At 51.9% G+C, this 15,832-nt stretch overlaps 3 protein-coding genes across 7 annotated transcripts in view; 2 read left to right on the top strand and 1 right to left on the bottom strand.

Moving 5' to 3' along the window:
* ACOT11 (acyl-CoA thioesterase 11) overlaps nt 1-1,673 on the top strand; it is a 61,938-nt gene extending 60,265 nt beyond the window's left edge. For both annotated transcript variants that reach the window (XM_033226260.1, XM_033226261.1), the window contains exon 16: nt 300-1,673. In XM_033226260.1, coding sequence (XP_033082151.1) covers nt 300-455 — 156 coding nt within the window. In that variant the 3' untranslated portion in view covers nt 456-1,673. The remainder of the gene's footprint in view (nt 1-299) is intronic.
* On the bottom strand, nt 520-15,169 carry FAM151A (family with sequence similarity 151 member A). 2 transcript variants are annotated; one of them, XM_033226262.1, is made up of 8 exons: nt 14,896-15,169; nt 11,443-11,586; nt 7,038-7,190; nt 5,717-5,876; nt 3,792-4,016; nt 2,914-3,053; nt 1,754-1,897; nt 520-1,284 (listed from the first exon to the last, which is right to left on the bottom strand). In XM_033226262.1, the coding sequence occupies exons 1-8, from the start codon at nt 15,011-15,013 to the stop codon at nt 611-613; spliced, it is 1,758 nt and encodes a 585-aa protein (XP_033082153.1). In that variant the 5' UTR covers nt 15,014-15,169; the 3' UTR covers nt 520-610. The 2 variants fall into 2 exon arrangements, with proteins under 2 accessions (XP_033082153.1, XP_033082154.1); XM_033226263.1 differs by lacking the exon at nt 14,896-15,169 and adding an exon at nt 13,182-13,259 and having other exon boundaries at nt 528-1,284.
* The window catches only part of MROH7 (maestro heat like repeat family member 7), a 91,888-nt gene continuing 80,886 nt past the window's right edge, over nt 4,831-15,832 (top strand). For 2 of the 3 annotated variants that reach the window (XM_033226258.1, XM_033226252.1), the window contains exon 1: nt 4,833-6,130. The gene's annotated coding sequence lies outside the window, so the exon portion shown is untranslated. Of the gene's footprint in view, nt 6,131-15,832 lie in introns of all 3 variants that reach the window. The other variant, XM_033226243.1, reaches the window with a different exon arrangement.

The raw sequence follows: 15,832 nt of genomic DNA, 5'->3' as shown, positions 1-15,832 counted from the left end.
TGGCCAAGATTCAGAGCAGGGCCTCTGGCTGGCGGGGAAGATGCATGATGACAATGTGGTGTGTGGTGGCGGGAAGCCAGGGTTGTTAGCGCCCCAGGAAGGGTTGGGGGAGATCAGCTGGAGGAGGCCATGCTGGCCAACTGTGTAATCTAAGACCCTGGGGAGCTGGGTTGAATTTTCTGCCCTCCCAGAAGACAAGCAAGGCTGACTCACCACCAGCCTGTGCCCACTGGGCTCCCACCCCTTCCCAGTACCCTCCCCTAGCTCGGTCCCCCTGAGCCTGGCTTCCCACCCTGCAGGTGTCCTACTACAACCAGGCTACCCCAGGTGTTCTCAACTATGTGACTACCAATGTGGCCGGCCTCTCCTCTGAGTTCTACACCACCTTCAAGGCTTGCGAGCAGTTTCTCTTGGACAACCGGAATGATCTGGCCCCCAGCCTCCAGACCCTCTAGATGCCCTCAGTGGCCACATCATGCCCACTCCCACTCCATCCTGCCCCCAAGGACTCACATACAGTGCCTGGAGAAAGCCAAAGGCCTTTATTTCTTCCTGCCTCCCCGTGGGAAGCCTCCGCCCTGGAGTCCGCTGGCCCACCACCCCTGGGTGCTCAGTTTCTGCCAACATCGGCCAGCAAGTCCTTGCGGTACCCCTGGGGCAGCCTGTAGTAGACTCGGGTCCTATCCACAGCCCTGGCTGCCAGCAGCGCTGTCCTCACAGAGGCATAGTCTCCCCCAGCTGGGCTGTGCTCCACTGTGACGGTGGCCCGGGGGGAGGATGCCAGCAGGCTGGCTATGGCTCCACCTGTGCTGTGGCCCAGCAGTATGGCCTGCATCTGGAAGGACACAGGTTGCCAAAGCCCCTGGCACAGCTCTAGCATATCTGTGAGCAGATGTTCTCTGTAGCCACTGCCCAGCACCTCCTCAGGCCAGCCTGGTGCCACAGTCACGTGGGGGAAGATCTCAGCCACAGCTGTAAGCAATTCTCTGCCAGCCACATGGCCAGGGACTGAAAAACTCCCGTGGGAGATTTTGGCCCCAACCCACACAGGCCAATGCAAGAGGCCAAGTCTGGAGAGGCGTGCCAGCAAAGCCAGGGACGGCCGGAGGGCTGCGGGCTCTGCTATTTGCAAATGGATGCCCCAGTGTCCGGGATGTGTGGCCAGCTGTTGCAGGCAGGACTCTAGCGTCAGGATGCTGCCACTTGGAGCATGAACAATGGGCACGGGGTTTTCAGCCACAGTTCCCTCGAGGCCAGCGTTCAGCAGGATCATGCCTTCTGTGTCTGGAAGAGGCGGCAGAGGCAACAGGGTTTAGGATTTGGGTTATCATAGGTGTTAGAGTCCCTTGTTAAAGGGGTAGTGGGAGTTATGGAGTCATCAAGGACCTTGCCTCTCTGGAATCTGTCAACCCAATTTTGGGCTCCAGGTGGATAGGTTGCTTTATAAATGTGCCTGGTGCATGAGAAACTCTTGCTTCAGCTCTTGGCCTTTACCCATGACTCAGTCTGGGGGCTGGTGCCGGCCTTGCCCGTAGCACTGTGGCTGAGGACTGGTCTGAAGGCCAGGAGCCCTGTGCTCTTGACATCACTGTACTCCCTCTCCCTCTCCCGCAACCCTGCCCCACCTTGCATCCAGAGTATGGTGTAAATAAACCCATGTTGTCATGGCAATAGAGACCGGTGTTACCTGCCCCAAGCAAAGGATATCCCTGCAGATGAGCTAGGAGCACCGGGGTTGAAGGGTTGACCTTACCTGGGAGGATCATTGTTGCTGTTTTACCACTGCCCTGGACGTCAGGAACCAGCCACTCCACATTCAGACCATCATCCCCAGGCAGCTGGAGAAGAGGGATCAGGCTGCCTCCTGTGTAGTACATTGGTTTCCGTGTGGCATTCACTGTGGGGCCCCAGATTGCCAAAGTGAAGCGGCTGCCATTCATGGAACACCTTCTGTAGGCCACAGCTCTATAGGCATCCTCTCTAAACCTCATGGCACCCTGCCAAGTAGCTCTCATTTCCTTGTTTTGTAGACTAGAAGAAGTGACTTGCCCAAGGTCTTATAAGCAGTAAGCAAAGTTGCTGGGAGTAGAACCTGATGGGACCAGGTCTGCCTGGCCCCAGAGCTGGTATCCTTCCCCCTCGCTTAGGTGGCTTCCATGGCAGGAATGCAGAGTCTGAGGGGCCCCTTTTGAGATGGCTTAACTGCGGCTCTTCTGGGTTTGGGGACAAGGGAATGAGGGGTTTGGATGATGACATCTGATCACTGCTAAGCAAATACAGTGGAGGCCTCTGAAGCATTAGAGTAATCCACAGTGGAGCTGTGCACCAAGGGAAATAATGGGGGGTTTGGAATTTGCTGGTTTCCTGTCTGCTGGGCCACATATAAGCTGAGTGACTGTATTGAGCCGCTGTTTCTCTATAAAATGGAATCCCTCGGTTTCTCTATAAAATGAATGTGTGGGTCAGGCAGGTGGCTCACGCCTGTAATCCCAGCACTTTGGGAGGCCAAGGGGGGCGGATCACCTGAGGGCAGAAGTTCAAGACCATCCTGGCCCAACATGGTGAAACCCTGTCTCTATTAAAAATACAAAAATTAGCCGGGTGTGGTGGTGCAGGAGAATCACTTGAACCCAGGAGGCGGAGGTTGCAGAGAGTTGAGATTGAACCGCTGCACTCCAGCCTGGGTGACAGAGCCAGACTATGTCTCAAAAAAATATACAAATAAAAATAAAATGTATGTTTGAAGCTTAGCATACCATCCCAAGGCCTGGCACACAAAATGCAGCTGCCTCCTGTCCCATCCTGGCCTTCCCCCTTCTGATATCCCTTCCGCCCAGCTCTGCTCCAGTGCCTACCAAGTGCTGCCCCATGCAGAATCCAGCCCACACCGCCCTTCCCAGTTTCTCTCCTTACAGGCCAGCTGCTTGAACTGTGACAGGAGAGGCTCAAAGATGTCATAGTAGACTTGGTGGACAGCAGTGTTATCCCGGACGTAGAGCAGATCCTCCACTGACATGGGGTCCAAGGCAGCCTGCCACAGCGTCAGGCTGTACCTGGGGCCACGAGAGCTGACTCAGTGCCTGTCTGAGCCCAGCAAGACCCTCAGCCCCACTCCTGTGCTCAGAACTGGATGTCAGCTGGGCCCAGGGTAGAGCATCTGTCCTCCAGTCGCCCACCCGCCACTTCTCCCTGAGTCCTACCCCTTCCCAAGGGCAGGAGCCAGAAGGAATTCAGGAAAGATGACAGAAAGCAGAGGCCCAGGAGGGAGGGGGAGCCTGTCCTGCCTCCTCATTTGCAGTGTCTATTTCTGAGTCCTGTCTTAGGAAAGGGGCAGGACAGATGGGGCAGTGTGTGGAAGGGTAGGTCAGGCATCAAGAGGGGGAGGGGGCAGCTTTGGGAGTACTGTGGAAGGTAGGGGGGATAGTGGGGGCAGAGAAGTCTCTAAATTCCTGTAGGGCTATCCTAGCGCAGGGGTTGAAGGCACAATCTGTGTAGCCCCAGGGGTACAGCTGGCTCCCATTGGAGGAAGCTGTGGGGAGACAAATTGTGTCTTGGTATAAATATTTTCCAGAGGGCAGAGAATTACCCACCAATGAAAAGGCTCCTGCAGGAGGTAGTGAGTAGCCCGTCACCAGAGGTATGCAAGCAGAAAGCAGGGACTGTAGACGGCATGAGCACCAGCAGGGGTTGGACGAAATGACCTTTAAGACCCTTCCAGCTATGAGCTTCTGGGATCTTGCTGGGGGTATCAGTGCCTCCAGGAGGGTGGGGGTGGGTTTGGTGGTTTTCACCTTTCAGATTGGCTCAGCAGCCAGCTGAAGTGGGGCCAGGCAGCCCGCACCATGGAAGACCGCACAGGGAAGGTGACCCTCTGGGGTACCACTCCCACCAGCTCGTGCATCTTCTCCACCATGGCTCGGGTGTAGGTCCTGTTTGGGGATGTGGATATGTAGAAGGTGGTCCAGCCTGGAGACAGGGTAGCCTTGGGATACTTCTCCTGGACCAGGGCCAGGAACCTGCAAAAAAAAATCAGAGATGTTGGTATCATGGAGGTGCGGCGGCCCCTTCCTCTCCTCTGGGTTCTCATCACAGTGCTAGGGAGTGGCAGGGCCTATTGGATCTACGATAAGGTCAGAAGCAGAGTCCCAAAGAACAGAATGGCTTGTTTCAGGTTCCATAAATTGGGCATGGACTTTGGAGTCAGGGAAGTCTGGGTTCAGATCCTGATTCTGATCTTGGGCAGGTAACTCAACCTCATAGACAGCATCCCTTCTAGCAGGGCCGGCTTCTTAAACATCCACTTATAGACAGGAAACTGACTCAGAGCCCCAGCCTGTGGGAATCTGAGCTCTGCCAGCTGGGAGTCTCTGAAGTTTCTCAGGTTTTCTTTAAAAATTTCCCTCCTGCTGGGTGCGGTGGCTCACGCCTGTAATCCCAGCACTTTGGGAGGCTGAGGCGGGTGGATCATTTGAGGTAGGGAGTTTGAGAGCAGCCTGACCAACATGGAGAAATCCCATCTCTACTAAAAGTACAAAATTCGCTGGACGTGGTGGTGCATGGCTATAATCCCAGCTACTTGGGAGGCTGAGGCAGGAAAATCGCTTGAACCCAGGAAGCAGAGGTTGTGGTGAGCTGAGATCGCACCATTGCCTTCCAACCTGGGCAACAGAGTGAGACTCCGTCTCAAAAAAAAAAAAAAAAAAAAGTTCCTGCCTTCCTGCTTTCCTTCCTCCCTTCCTTTTTTTCTTCCCTTCATATATTCTCTCTTTGCTTTCTATATGGGGTCTCGCTGTGTCGCCCAGGCTGGTCTCAAGCTCCTGAGCTCAAGGGATCTGCTCACCTTGGCCTCCCAGGGTACTAGGTTTATAGGTGTGAGCCACTGTGCCCAGCCTAAAATTGTATTTGAACTTTGCCTTGATGAAAATATTTTAATTTTTTCTTTGTACTTTTCTTCTTCAAAAGATGCAAATATTAATAGGCAAATTATGTTGCCACCCACTGCCCACCAAAAAAAACCTACTGAGTAAAATTAGCACTCCAAGAAGACAGGTCATATTTATCTTGGGTCATTGATTACATTTTCCAAACTGCTACTTTTGGAAGGCACTTCAGCTTGAGAAGCACAATAATAAATACTAGATGGATGGATTGCTGGCTGGTTGGATCGATGGAAGAAGAGATGGATGGGAAAGAGCCTGGAGCTTAGAATCAGAAAGGCCTGGGTTTGAATCTTTGCTCTGCCACTTACTAGACTTAGGCAGGTCTTTTAACTTCTATAATATAGTTCTTGCATTAATAAAATGGAAGTAATAGTACCTACCTCATTCTCGTAAGAGTTAAATGGTGTTCTGCAAGTCAAGTGCTTAAAACGGTTCTGGGACACATAATATACATTGAACGAATTGAGCTTCCACTATTGTTAGCTTTATTATCTGCAAAATGGGGAGAAAGCCTTAACCTGGCAGTGCTATGTAAGGATCAGATCAAAGACATTCTCTTCTTTTATGTTGTCTCTTTGTAAGCTGTAGAGCACTGTGCAACTACTGTACGTGAGGGCTGTGAGCAGCGGTGCTGGAATTCATGAGGCCTGGGGAAGGAGTCAAGCTATATATAGTATGACTGGAGACAAACTCAGAGGTCCCCTAAGATCCCCATCCGTGGTAGGTGTTGACAGAAGAGGGCTGGACACAGCTGGGACAGAGAGGCAAACACTCACTGTGTGGCATTGACCTCAATTGAGATGAGCATGTTGGGGCCCTTTAAGATGTCAGCATTGATCCACACGGGCCGCCGGACTTTGCCTTCCTCTGTCAGCCTCCGCAGGAGGTCCAGGGAAGGGCCCACGGCCTTGATGTTCTTGAAGTCCAGTTTGATGCCTGTGGGGAAAGGGACAAGGGCTTGGGGAACTGGCGAAGGAACCAGGAAGATGTGACTCCCTGGGCAGAGAGCAGAGAGCGTGTGTGTGTGTGCGCGCGCGCGTGCGCGCTGTGGAGTCAGGGGAGGGCGGAAGGACAAGCACCACATCCCTGCAGGGTTGGGGAAGGCCTTTCAAAGAGACAGAGCTAACTCAGAGAAGAAGGGCCTGCCTCTAGAGGAGTTCCATCTTCTGCGGGGAGGAAACAAAGGCCAGGTAAGGACTTGGGCTTGTGGCTGCTGCAGCTGGGAATGAAGTCTCTGCTGAAAAGGGGCTGTGGTTCCTGAGCAGGGTAGACTCAGAGGGTCCTAAACCACCAGAGCCTGTAGGGAGGTCACTCAGCGTCTGGGAAGGTGCATTTGAGTAGAGGAGGAAATCTCTGCAGAGGAAAGACCCGGTACTTTTCAGGGTGGTGAGGAGATGAGGCTGGGAAGATAGAGAGGGATGTTGATAGCCAGGCCAGGATCATACTTTTTCCTGAGGATTTTGGGGAGCCATGGAGGGTTAACACAGAGGTGTGGCATGACAAAACTGGTGTTTTGAAAAGATCCCTCAGGTGTGTGTGTGTGGTCATGGTAGTCAAGGGAAGCCTTGGAGGGGCTGAATTTGGGGCAGGAAGCCGGTGAGGAGGGAGGTCCTGGAGAGATACAATGTGGCTGCAACTAGATGGGGGCAGGGTTAGGGGTTAGGATTGGTGGATGCAGCAACGGAGAGGCCGTGAGGATGAGGGAGAGGGAGGCGTTATGGTGACGCCTGGATTCTGACTGTGACTGGTGAAGGGGTGCAGAGGGGAAGGGTGGGGCTGGGCTTTGAACATGTTATGTCCAGTTCTGTGGATACAGGGGGAAGCACTCTGAGCACGCGTGACACTTTGCAGTTCATACTCTACTGCCTGCTGTCTCCCCTGTGTGTCCAGGAGAGAACACCAGGACCTGCACTGACACGCTCCCCATCTCGCCTAGTCCTCACTGAGCCTGGGCATCTGTAACATTGTGATGACAAAGCCAAGGCAATGAGCACCTCGTGTCAGGGCTGGACTTGCTTCCCAGTGAGGGATCTCTGCACATGCTGCCCCAGGACCAGAGGGCTGGGGCCCGGGGAGGGTTTCCAGAGAGGCCCTTACCCTTTTGAGAAGAGCCCAGCACAGCATCCAGCCACTGCTCCAGTGTGTTGTCGCTGTAGATAGCCGGGGGGTGTGCCATGATGGGAACTCCTGTCTCATTGGCTGTGCCGAGCCCTTCTACATTGACGTCAGCCTCCAGGACTGTGATGTTGCCTGTGGAAGAGGCAAAAACTCAGTTCCTTTTTTCAGAAAAAGAAAACTTTTTTTCTCATCATAAAAGCATTACAAATTACAGAACATTTGAGAAATACAGAAAAGCAGAAGAAGAGAAAAATATTCACCCACACTTCCATCATAGTTTCACATTCTGATGGATTTTCCTCCCATTTTTTTCTATGCATAGGTTTTTTCGGAGACAGAGTCTTGCTCTATCGCCCAGGCTGGAGTGCAGTGGTGCGATCTTGGTTCACTACAACCTCCACCTCCCAGTTTCAAATAGTTCTTGAAATTCTTCTGCCTCAGCCTCCCAAGTAGCTGGGATTTACAGGCGTGTGCCACCACGCCTGGCTAATTTTTGTGTTTTTAGTGGAGACGGGGTTTCACCATATTGGCCAGGCCGCTCTCAGAACTCCTGACCAATGATCCGCCCACCTCAGCCTGCCAAAGTGCTGGAATTACAGGTGTGAGCCACTGCACCTGGCCCTATGCATAGTTTTTACACAGTTGAGACTCCACTGCATTTATACGTTTTTATGTTTTTTTTCAACATTATCACACATTTCCAGATCGTTTTTTATACATCTCATTAGAGCAAACGAGGCAAAGAAACAAAAAGCTTCAAAAGCCCTGGTTGATGGTGCTCACTACCATGTAGCTGATCATCCCCCATTCCTGAGATGCTTTGGTAGTTTCTGATTTTTGCTATTAGTCTTGCTATGTTGCCCTGTCTGGTCTTGAACTCCTGGGCTCAAGCAATCCTCCCACTTTGGCCTCTCAAAGTGTTGAGATTACAGGTGTGACCCTCAATGCCCAGCCCACGGGGTCATTTTTAAAGCCCATGTTATCAAACTGCTTTCCAGAAAAGTTGTTCTGATTCCTGTCCTCGCCTGTAGTACACAAGGTTGCCCATCTCACTGCATCATCACCAACACAGAATTATCTTTTAGCTTCACACAGTTAACTCAATCGGGCGGACATCTGACTCCTGCCTTGGAGAATTCAGTCTTGTAGGGAGCGCAGACCTTTCTAATGGGAAGCAGTCTCTAGAAAACCACGCAAGGGGCACTCACACTTGAAGAGTGTAGTGGAGGGGAGAGGGGTCGCTTTTGGCCCTTGCGGCATCACAGACAACTGATGCCAGAAGGGGCCTTTTCTCCTGCTTTTTCCCTGACTCCTGACCATTCTTTTCACCTCTAGCACTGCTTCCCTGCAAGTCTATTCTCTGTAGAGCCACCAGAGTGTCCTAAACATGTACCTGATCATGTCACTTCCTGTTACAAAAGGCCAGAAAACCTCCCCATTGCTCTGAATGTGAAGCCCAAACTCTTTATTATAGTCTTTGAGGTCTGTACAATCAGAGCCTGCCAGATTTTCCAATTTCATCTCACGTTCCACTCTCCTTCATTCTCTGAGTTCCAGGCACCCAGCTTCTCCAACTTTAATGTGCACATAGATCCCCCAGGGACTGTAAAAATGCATGTTCTGATCACTAGGTCTGCGGCAGGGCCTGAGATTCTGCTTTTTTTTTTTTTTTTTTTTTGAGACGGAGTGTCGCTCTGTCGCCCAGGCTGGAGTGCAGTGGCGCGATCTCGGCTCACTGCAAGCTCTGCCTCCCGGGTTCACGCCATTCTCCTGCCTCAGCCTCCCGAGTAGCTAGGACTACAGGCACCCGCCACCACGCCCAGCTAATTTTTTTGTGTTTTTAGTAAAGACGAGATTTCACCATGTTAGCCAGGATAGTCTTGATTTCCTGACCTCGTGATCCGCCGGCCTCTGCCTCCCAAAGTGCTGGGATTACAGGCATGAGCCACTGTGCCCAGCTTTCTTTTTTTTGGGATGGAGTCTCGCTCTGTTGCCCAGGCTGGAGTGCAGTGGCACGATCTGGGCTAACTGCAACCTCTGCCTTCCAGGTTCACGCCGTTCTCCTGCCTCAGCCTCCCAAGTAGCCGGGACTACAGGCGCCCGCCACCACGCCTGGCTAATTTTTTGTGTTTTAGTAGAGACAGGGTTTCACCATGTTGGCCAGGATGGTTTCAATCTCCTGACCTCGTGATCTGCTGGCCTCGGCCTCCCAAAGTGCTGGGATTACAGGTGTAAGCCACTACGCCTGGCCTTTTTTTTTTTTTTAGATGAAGTCTCACTCTGTCGCCCAGGCTAGAGTGCAGCGGCACGATCACAGCTCACTGCAACCTCTGCCTGCTGGGTTCAAGCGATTCTTCTATCTCAGCCTCCTGAGTAGCTGGGACTACAGGTATGCGCCACCACCATGCACGGCTAATTTTTGTACTTTTAGCGGAGATGCGGTTTTGCCATATCAGTCAGGCTGTTCTCGAACTCCTGACCTCAGGTGATCCACCCGCCTCAGCCTCCCAAAGTGCTGGAATTACAGGCATGAGCCCGAGATTCTGCCTTTTTAACATACTCCCCAGGTGTGTGTGTGCTGCTGGTCCACGGACCACATGTTGGGTAGCAAGGCTTTACTTTGTTTTGTCCTCCCCATCTCTGGGCTGTTGCCTGGCAACACTCTTCTCTCAACGTTACTGCGGCACCTCCTGCTCATCCTTTAGTGTTGGCTTAAAAAAATAACTTCCTCAGCCGGACGTGATGGCTCAAGCCTGTAATCCCAGCACTTTGGGAGTCTGAGGTGGGGGGATCACTTGAGGTTAGGAGTTCAAGACTATCCTGGTCAACATGGTGAAACCCTGTCTCTGCTAAAAATACAAAAATTAGCCAGTTGTGGTGGTGGGCTCCTGTAATCCCATCTACTCGGGAGGCTGAGACAGGAAGAATCACTTGAACCTGGGAGGCGGAGGTTGCAGTGAGCGAAGATCATGGCACTGCACTCCAGCCTGGACGACAGAGAGAGATCCTGTCTCAAAACAAACAAACAAACAAACAAACAAACAAACAAACAAACACTCTCTTCACCTTAAAAGTGTGACTTTCCTTCCAGAGGCTGAACCTGGGGGCTGACTTGCTTGAGGGTGGGAAGTGAAGAAGGAGCAAGAGATGAGATAAAAGGATTGGTTTCCGATGGCCACAGCAGCAGCCCTGGTCCTCAGGGAGCCACATAGTCAGGAGGGAAGGGGACATGCAGTCACTAGCCCTCCTCATGCCAGCTTTACCCATCTGCAGGAGAGCATGGTGGCTGTGTGCGGACTGTGAATTGACACTGCTGGCTTCCAGTCCCCACCCTAACACTTTCCAACTGTGTGATCTTGGGAAGGTTGTTTGACCTTTTTGTGCCTATTTCCTCATCTACAAGAATTAAACAATAAAATATCCCTGGTTAGGCATTCACTAAGTGTTAATTATTTATATGGAGTTGCTTGCTTAACTAGTATAAGGGGCCATCTGGTGTATTTCTGTTGCTTCAGCATAATTATTAATAATGACCTCAAAAGATCCCTGCTTTGGTTGATTTGGTCATTCTAACAGCCCTCAGACCCCAATTTCCTTGTCTGAAATGGAAGGAGTTTGCTTGAGCAGTGATTTTCAAAATGTGATCTCGGGGCCAGCAGCCTCAGCATCACTTGGGGTGGGGCCAGCAGCCTGTGTCTTCTGAAACGTGTCCGGGTTTGAGGACTGTTCCCTTCATCTTTTATAGCTACTGCTTTAAAGTTCACTAGCACATTCATGAACGTTATCTACTGAGCTTCCCAACAGCCCTGAAGGAGAGGGTGGGGGTCAGTGGCTTGGAGTGCGCACTCTGGGGCTGACCACTCTGGGCTCCAATGTTCGCTTAACTGCTTTTGGAGAGTGTAACCTTGGCCAAGTCACCTAACTTTTCTGAGCCTCTATTTTTCTCCTGTGAAATGGTACCCATGAAACAGATTGCATGGCAGTCCCAGGAGAACCTGTATGAAATGTGCATACCGTGAGCCTTGGCCAACTGGTTACTATAACCATTTTTGAAGTGCAGATTTCTGGCTTCTTGAGGCTTTGAAGGCAAAGGCTTCCTTACAGGTCGGTCCCTGACAGGTCGAGGAAAGGGTAGCTGGGAGAGAAGGCAGTATAGTCATGACTTTGGAGTCAGACATGTGGTTTAAATCTAAACTCCGAGTTTATCAGCTGCACAACCTTGAGCTGGCCACTTAACCCCTCTGAGCCCCTACTTCCTCGTGTGGAGAGACATGTAAACAGCCGTCATGCCACCACAGTGACCAGTGGCTTATCCTCACTTCTCCTCCCTCTGTCTTCTCCATCCTCTGCCCTGGCCTGCCTCAGTCTTGGCAGCTGGACTTACTGTTCAGGGCAGCTGTCATGGCTTCCTTGCTGTTGGCTGCGTGGTACCAGGTGACCTCCAGGGCATCTCGGCGGCTGATCTGGCCCAGGCTCAGCAGGTAGTCCAGCATGTCGGCATCGGGGCTGCAGGCCTCCAGCTCACAGTCTGGAAGGAATCCCAAGGGGCTGTTAGCGTCTGTCCTCACACCAGCCCAAGACTTATGTTGTTCATCCCATGACCCTCCCTGGGCTCCCACTGTGTCCAATACCCCATCTGGCAGAGGGACGGTGAGGCTCAGACTCACTGGTGCTGCAATAGAGGGAAATGAATGGGCTCCTGGGGCCCACGGAGGCCTCAGTACCAGCCTGGCAGTCAGGAAAGGGGGGTAGGTTCATAGAGAAGGAAACACTTAAGGAAGACTTGAAGGATGGGTGTAAATTTCACAGAAAAAAAGGGAGAATAGGTTATTCCAGACAGAGAGAAAGCAAAGGCTTGGCTTCAGGAGAGTGCAGTTGCCTGAAGGAAGAGCCATTGACCTGGTAGAGATGGAACATAAAAGTGGAATGTGGAAAGATTGGAAGAGGGGGCCGGGCGTGGTGGTGGCTCACGCCTGTAATCCCAGCACTTTGGGAGGCCGAGGCGGGTGGATCACCTGAGGTCAGGAGTTGGAGACCAGCCTGGCCAACACGGTGAAACCATTTTGTATGTGGTATAACCACGTACAAAAATTAGCTGGACGGATGTGGTCTCACATCCTGCCTCAGGAGGCTGAGGCAGGAGAATCACTTGAACCCAGGAGGCGGAGGTTGCAGTGAGCCAAAATCGCACCACTGTACTCTAGCCTGGATGACAGAAAGAGACTCCGTCAGAAAAAAAAAAAAAAAAAAGGCTGGGTTCGGTGGCTCACACCTGTAATCCTAGCACTTTGGGAGGCTGAGTTCAAGACCAGCCTGGGCAAAATGGTGAAACCCCATCTCTACTAAAAATACAAAAATTAGATGGGCTTGGTAGCATGTGCCTGTAATCCCAACTACTGGGGAGGCCGAGGCAGAGAATCACTTGAACCTAGGAGATAGAGGTTGCAGTGAGCCAGAGATCATGCCACTGTATTCCAGCCTGGGTGACAGAGTGAGGCACTGTCTCAAAAACAAACAAACAAAAAACTCTTCGCAGTGGCTGTGGCCCGTAATCCCAGCACTTTGGGAGACGGAGGCAGGCAGATCACCTGAGTTCAGGAGTTCATGATCAGCCTGGCCAACATGGTGAAACCCCATCTCTACTAAAAATACAAAAATTAGCTGGGCGTGGTGGTCCATGCCTGTAATCCCAGCTACTGGGGAGGCTGAGGCAAAAGAATTGCTTGAACCTGGGAGGCGGAGGGTGTTTTGAGCCCAGATCATGCCACTGCACTCCAGTCTGGGCAACAGAGCAAGACTCTGTCTCAAAAAAAAAAAAAAAATTATAAGATTGGAAGAAGGTTGGGATCAGGTTGTGAATGGCCTTGAACTTTAGCAAAGGAGTTGGTGTGTGCTGAGGGCAGCGAGCAAGGGTTGCTTGGAAAGATCTGGGCTGCAGAGCTAATATGAGCTGACAAAAGCAGGCAGAGAGACCTTGTAAGAGGGGTCCAGGAGGAGACTTCGAAGCTTCTCAGAGGGCAGGGCTGGAGGGATGGAGGACAGAGGGTGGAAAGGCAGAGCCCTCGAGGCTCAGGACTGAGGAGCACAGGCACGAGGTGGGGGCATGGTGGCTACTCCAGGTACCTGTGTGAACTGAGGAGCCCTTCACTGAGAGGCTGCAGGGGTGAGCAGCTGTTGGGGCTTAGAGATGAGCTCAGCCCAGTCTGCTGAGTTTGAGTTGCTTGTGTGACTCCTAAGAAGGGCACAGGAGGAAGGTCTGGGCTGAAAGCCAAGATCTGATGGTCTTCAGGCAACTGAAGAAAAAAAAGTTGAAGGGGGACAGGCACAGTGGCTCATGCCTGTAATCCCAGCACTTTGGGAGGCCAAGAAGGCAGATCACCTGAGGTCAGGAGTTTGAGACCAACCTGGCCAACATGGTGAAATCCTGTTTCTACTAAAAATACCAAAAAAAAAAAAAAAATTGGCCCAGCCCAGTGGCTCACGCCTACAGTCCCAGCACTTTGGGAGGCTGAGGCAGGCAGATCACCTGAGGTCAGGAGTTTGAGCAGCCTGGCCAACATGGCGAAACCCTGTCCCTAGTGAAAATAAAAAAAAAAAAAAAAGTCTGGTGTGGTGGTGCCCACCTGTAATCCCAGCTACTTGGGAGGCTGAGGTGGGAGAATTGCTTGAACCCAGGAGGTGGAGGTTGTGGTGAGCCGATATCATGCCACTGCACTCTAGCTTGGGTGACAGAGTGAGAGTCTGTCTCAAAAAAAAAAAAAAAAAGAAAAAAGAAAAAAAGAACCAGGTATGGTGGCTCAGGCCTGTAATCCCAGAACTTTGGGAGGCCAAGACGGGCAGATCAGGAGGTCAAGAGATCAAGACCAACCTGGCCAACATGGTGAAACCCCATCTCTACTAAAAATACAAAAATTAGCTGAGCATGGAGGAGCACGCCTGTTGTCCCAGCTACTCGAGAGGCTGAAGCAGGAGAATCGCTTGAACCCAGGAGGTGGAGGTTGCAGTTAGCCGAGATTGCATCACTGCACTCCAGCCTGGCGACAGAGTGAGACTCCATTTCAAAAACAAAACAAACGAAAAAAAACCCACAAAAAATTAGCCGTATGGTTGCACATGCCTGTGATCCCAGCTATTTGCAGTGCTGAGGCAGGAGAATCGCTTGGATCCGGGAGGCGAAGGTTGCAGTGAGTTGAGATTGCACCATTGCACTCCAGCCTGGGGGACAAGAGTGAAAACTCCGTCTCAAAAAAAAAAAAAAAAAAGTTAACGGGACTTTCTGCTGGGGATGAAGTCAATGGGACTTTCTGCTGGGGATGAAGCCAACGGGACTTTCTGCTGGGGATGAAGTCATATAGGGTTGGGGGATGGAAGAGAGAAAAAACTGCCGGTGGGGAATGAGGCTTGGTAGGGACGAGGGCTCAAGAAGAGCTGGTCGGCCTGGCATGATGGTTCACACCTGTAATCCCAGCACTTTGAGAGGCTGAGGTGGATGGATCACCTGAGGTCAGGAGTTCACGACCAGCCTGGCCAACATGGTGAAACCCCATCTCTACTAAAAATACAAAAAATTAGCTGGGCGTGGTGGCGGGTGCCTATAATCCGAGCTACTTGGGAGGCTGAGGCAGGAGAATCGCTTGAACCCGGGAGGCGGAGGTTGCAATGAGCCAAGAATCGCGCCACTGCACTCCAGCCTGGGGCAACAAGAGCGAAACTCCATCTCAAAAAAAAAAAAACAAAACAAAAAAGGGAAAGCTGGTCAGAGCTGTAAGTCAGAAGTGGGGATAAGGAGCGAGCGATGCGGGAAGCCACTTAGGATGGCATGGGGGGAGGCACCTACCTGGCCGCCGCAGGGTGATGGCAAGGACTATCGTGGCAATGACCACCAGAGACACACAGGTAATGCCAGCAAACACCCACTTGACCTGATTCTTTGATAACTGCTCCCTGCAGGCCATGGCGATGCTCTCTGGGGAATGCCCCCAACTCTGCACGGCCCAGAGTCCCCGAGGCTCCCTGCAGCTGGGATGCTGTGGAAGGCAGGAGCTCCCAGCAGCACCTAATTCTCCACCAGGTCTGGTCCACTCTGCAGCCCTGTAATATCTCTGACTGGAGATAACCCCTGAAGCCCCTCCTCCCTCCCCACCCCACTCCTCTTTCCCACACCCTCCCAGGATCTTAACAGGCTAACCAGAAAGTCTACCATCCCTAAAATGACCTTTGAGCACAGTAAGAGGCAGCAGAGAATGCTGAACCAAGCTTCGACCCCTGGCTGTCTGCCCCTGCTTGGGAATCAGGAGACCTGTCCCAGCCCCTGTTGCTTTTCTGGAGTCCTGGAGCAAGTGTCTGCCCCTCTCTGGGCCTCATTTCCTTCTGTGTAAAAGGAGACACTAGACTGGGTGATCTCGAACATTCTGTTCTTTCCCTTTCTAACTCCAGGCTTTCTGCCCTGCCCTCAGGGAATCCTGCATTATCAGGCAAGGGTGGTGACAAAAACAGATTAGATCTGCATAAGGGGCAAAATCTTCCTTTCATCTGAGATTATGGCTAATAGATTATCTACCTGGGATATAAATTGATAGTCCTGGCATGCTGGCATGGGTTACTGCAGGCCGGTTCTGGGGCAGCGAGTCCATGGGGAAGGGACTGAGTCACCACTTCATGCAGAGGGAGTTCTGGGGGCCCTGGTATGGGAAGTGAGTTAGAGGCTGTCCCTATTCTGAGGACCCCAGAATTTAAATGAGTCCAAGAATCACCTGTAACATGCACGGAGACTT

This window comes from Trachypithecus francoisi, unplaced genomic scaffold, assembly GCF_009764315.1.
Source record: "Trachypithecus francoisi isolate TF-2019V2 unplaced genomic scaffold, Tfra_2.0 Lachesis_group12, whole genome shotgun sequence".
NCBI lineage: Eukaryota > Metazoa > Chordata > Mammalia > Primates > Cercopithecidae > Trachypithecus > Trachypithecus francoisi.
This window is presented reverse-complemented; position numbering and strand designations above follow the sequence as displayed.